At 31.5% G+C, this 3567-nt stretch overlaps 1 protein-coding gene across 1 annotated transcript in view; it reads right to left on the bottom strand.

Moving 5' to 3' along the window:
* LOC109240245 (phosphoenolpyruvate carboxylase-like) overlaps positions 1 to 1446 on the bottom strand; it is an 8220-nt gene extending 6774 nt beyond the window's left edge. The window contains exon 1 of the mRNA XM_019406875.1: positions 962 to 1446. Within this exon, the coding sequence (XP_019262420.1) occupies positions 962 to 1126 (165 nt within the window). The 5' untranslated portion in view covers positions 1127 to 1446. The remainder of the gene's footprint in view (positions 1 to 961) is intronic.
* Positions 1447 to 3567: the final 2121 nt, after the last annotated feature.

Genomic DNA, 3567 nt, shown 5'->3' with positions numbered 1-3567 from the left:
GGGGGGTTCCTCCCCCCTAAGAAGTAAACAAGAAAGACAAGTTTTGGATTGGGAAGAACACTCAACTCAAAACTTCGTATATGCTCTAAACAGACTTAAGGATTAACAAATTAACAACATCACGAAAATTGGCCTAGCGCATTGAGACCAGCAATTAAGAATGCATTACCAGTCTATCTGAATCCACCACCTCATCCCCCCCCCCCCCCTTCCCGACGAATAAAACAGTAACGCACATAAGTTTTATTTTGAAGAACACCAAGAAAACTTTTTATATGCTGTAAACTAGTCTACGGACAAACAAAACCAAGCATAATGGAAATTAGCCTAGTACGTGCATACATACCACAATACAAGTAAAGTACAAATCTTTTCCACATACACCACATAAACATCAAAAAGTGCAAAAATTAAGCTTAATAGAAGTTTAACAACAATAAATCAAAATATTATGACTAAAGTACCATTCTTTTCTACTCACACCACACAAACATCAGAAAAGAAATGCAGCAAAGGAGTTTAAGAGTTTGAAAACACCTAAACATTTACGGAATAACAAAACTACGCACAATGTAAGATATGAATAAATTATCAGTCTATCTGATAAAACACAAAATTGAACTAACTACCAGCAAAACATTATGTATAATCAGCATAGTGCATTCAAACCACAAATTATGAACAAAGTATCAGTCTTTTCCACTCACACCAGTTAATCATCAAAACAAACCAAGAAACGAGTTTAACGGAAGTTGATTAAACACAAAATTAAATTAAACTAAGCATAATGTATAATTGGCATTCTGGCATAGTGCATTCAAACCACAAATTATGAACAAATTACCAGTCTTCTCCACTCACACCACATAAAAATCAGAATAAAGACAGTTAAGAAGTTAAACAGAAGTTAATAAACACAAAATTAAGCGAATCAAAAAGTAAAAAAAAAAAAAAAAATTACCGTTTCACGAATATCCTCGCCATGCAAATCCTGCAAAATATCAAGAAAACGGTCAAGCAATAAAGCATCATACTCCACAAGTTTATCATCCTCTGACACTTTTGCTGGTGCCAATAGCCTCAGTTGTGCATCTATTGATGCCATCTTCTCAATTTTCCTGCTCATCTTCGCCTCCTCCAAATACACTCTTTATTTAAGTTAAAAGAAAAAGAAAAAAGTTACACGAGAATTCTACGGATTCTTTCAACCAAAATCACGGAGAAAACTAGGGGCGTTTGACAGTTTTAACCATTAACTGAAAACATTCAACAAAATCATTGTAGTAATGAAAAGTAAAATTCAATTATTATAGGTATCACGTGATGCCTGTGAAGGAAAAATCTAGAAGAAATAGGAGAGAGAGAGAGAGAAGAAGGGATTTTGAAGCAAAGTTGCAGAGTATTTGGGGTTTGGTAGCTTTATAGAAGAAGGTTTGTGAAGAACAGAGTGGAAAGTTTAGTTTTCAACTAGAAATCAAAGTCTATCGTATTACTGATGTCTTTTGTCTAATTATGGTAAATCTTTGGGTTGAAAATTGAAATAAAAGAATTTTTAGATAAGCGGTGGAATATTCCATGGAAGAAAAAAAGAATCTTTTTATGCAATTTAATTCGCATTTATCTGGTTTTATTTATCTTAATAAAAGTTTTTATTCCAAATTCTTTTTCTTTATATTTATTTATCATTTGTTTAGTTATATGCCTGTGAAAAGGTCTTGGATTGGGTTCCAAAGTTATTGGCATAATATAATCTTCTTTTTATTTCTTTTATATTTGACACTTAGCAGTTAGCACTATATATTCTTTGCAAAATGTTTGACTAATTGAACTTTGTAATTCAAGATTTGGTCACAAACTTTCTAAATCATTCCATAATGTTCTAATTAAGACAGTATCAATCAAAGACGTTTTGGTCTACTCAATGACCATGTAAAACATTTATGAAAGCATCCACCAGTCAATGTGACAGTTCTGTTAATCCGGTGATCAATATTTATATTAGAGTTCCACTAATTTAGATTATACTGTTTAAGGTTCATTAAATAGAGAAATGAATTTTAAGTAGGAATTTTTCTTTTCGGAGCTCAAATCCAAAACTTGTAAAGCAGAAAGAGCACATTCATCCCCATACAATCTTTAATGGTGTCATATAACACAGTTAGAGGAGATTTCGAACAAATAATTTAACAGAGAATATGCGATAAATTACAAGCAAATAATAACAACACTAGAAAGGAACCTTCTAGAAGAAAATATTAGCTTTCAATTCTGTATTCATCCATATTTATGTGAGTGTATTTAAATTTTGAGAGCCAAATAAATTAATTTTAACCGTAATCTTTTTATGTCTTTTAAATATTTTAAATTATTAACTATAGTGACTTATAGTGTTTCAAATATTTAAAATTTATTTCAAAAAACCTAATAATTCTATGTCTAAATATATAGTGAGAATTAAAAAGTTTAAATCTCGAAAAGTAAAAAGTGTCACATAAATTGAGAATTTGGACATATTGTTTGATTAAAAAGTGTTAAGCCTTTTTGCTAAACTAATTAGATAAGATGATAATGGGTAAATCCTAGTTAAACATAATAAATCCTAAATCTGAATTTGGTTAAAATGAACAACGTGTAACTGCACTTAAACCAATTTAATACAGAGGGAGTGTTTAATGGTATTGCTATGAATGTATGGGGGAGTAATGATAAGTAATAAATATATTAAATGACAATAAATGTAAATAGAGAGAATGATTATTCAATGAGGTGGATGATTCTCCCTCTGACAATGATGTAAGACAAACAAATGTGGGAATATAGAAAGTTTTCTCTCATCTGATGCGAGAAAGTGTGGGATCAACAACAAATCGAATCTTTTTGTAAAGATAATGTTTGTAATTTACTTGAGAGTCGATGAGAGAACCTATCATATAGAATATTACATACCCTCTTTTTTCTCTCTCTATTCCCACTTATATGGGACATATCCCTTACCTAACTGAAAGTACAAGTGCCAGAGAATATTCCGTAGAATATTCCTCTAAAATATCTTATTACTAAACTAGTCGCTTGGGCTGATCTGAGTACTCGACCTCGACCCTAGTTACTCAGCTCACCAATAAGTTCCTTCTTAAGAACGACCTCGGCCTAATCGGCTTTTAGTTATCCTCTCTTAGCCAAGATTCCCTCGGTCAGATTTTGACACATACAATACCTTCTGTACGGGTAGTTAAAAGTATAATCTTATTGTAATCGAAAGTAGTCTTATTATTAAGTTTTCCTTTATCCATCACAATGAGTGGAAAAAAAGGGGATAATATTGAGCAATTGAGTAATTATTACTTCCTTCGTTCCAATTTATGTGAACCTGTTTGATTGGGCACGAAATAAAAAAAATGAAGACTTTTAGAATTTGTGGTCCTAAACAAGTCAAACAGGGGCCCAAATTATTTGTGTGGTTATAAAAGCTTTTCATTAAGGGTAGAATTGTAAGTTTAAGCTAAATTGTTACCAAATTTAGAAAGGGGTCATTTTTTTTTAAACGAACTAAATAGGAAATAAGCTCAC

The sequence above is a fragment of the Nicotiana attenuata genome, unplaced genomic scaffold (genome assembly GCF_001879085.1).
Source record: "Nicotiana attenuata strain UT unplaced genomic scaffold, NIATTr2, whole genome shotgun sequence".
Classification (NCBI taxonomy): Eukaryota; Viridiplantae; Streptophyta; class Magnoliopsida; order Solanales; family Solanaceae; genus Nicotiana; species Nicotiana attenuata.
This window is presented reverse-complemented; position numbering and strand designations above follow the sequence as displayed.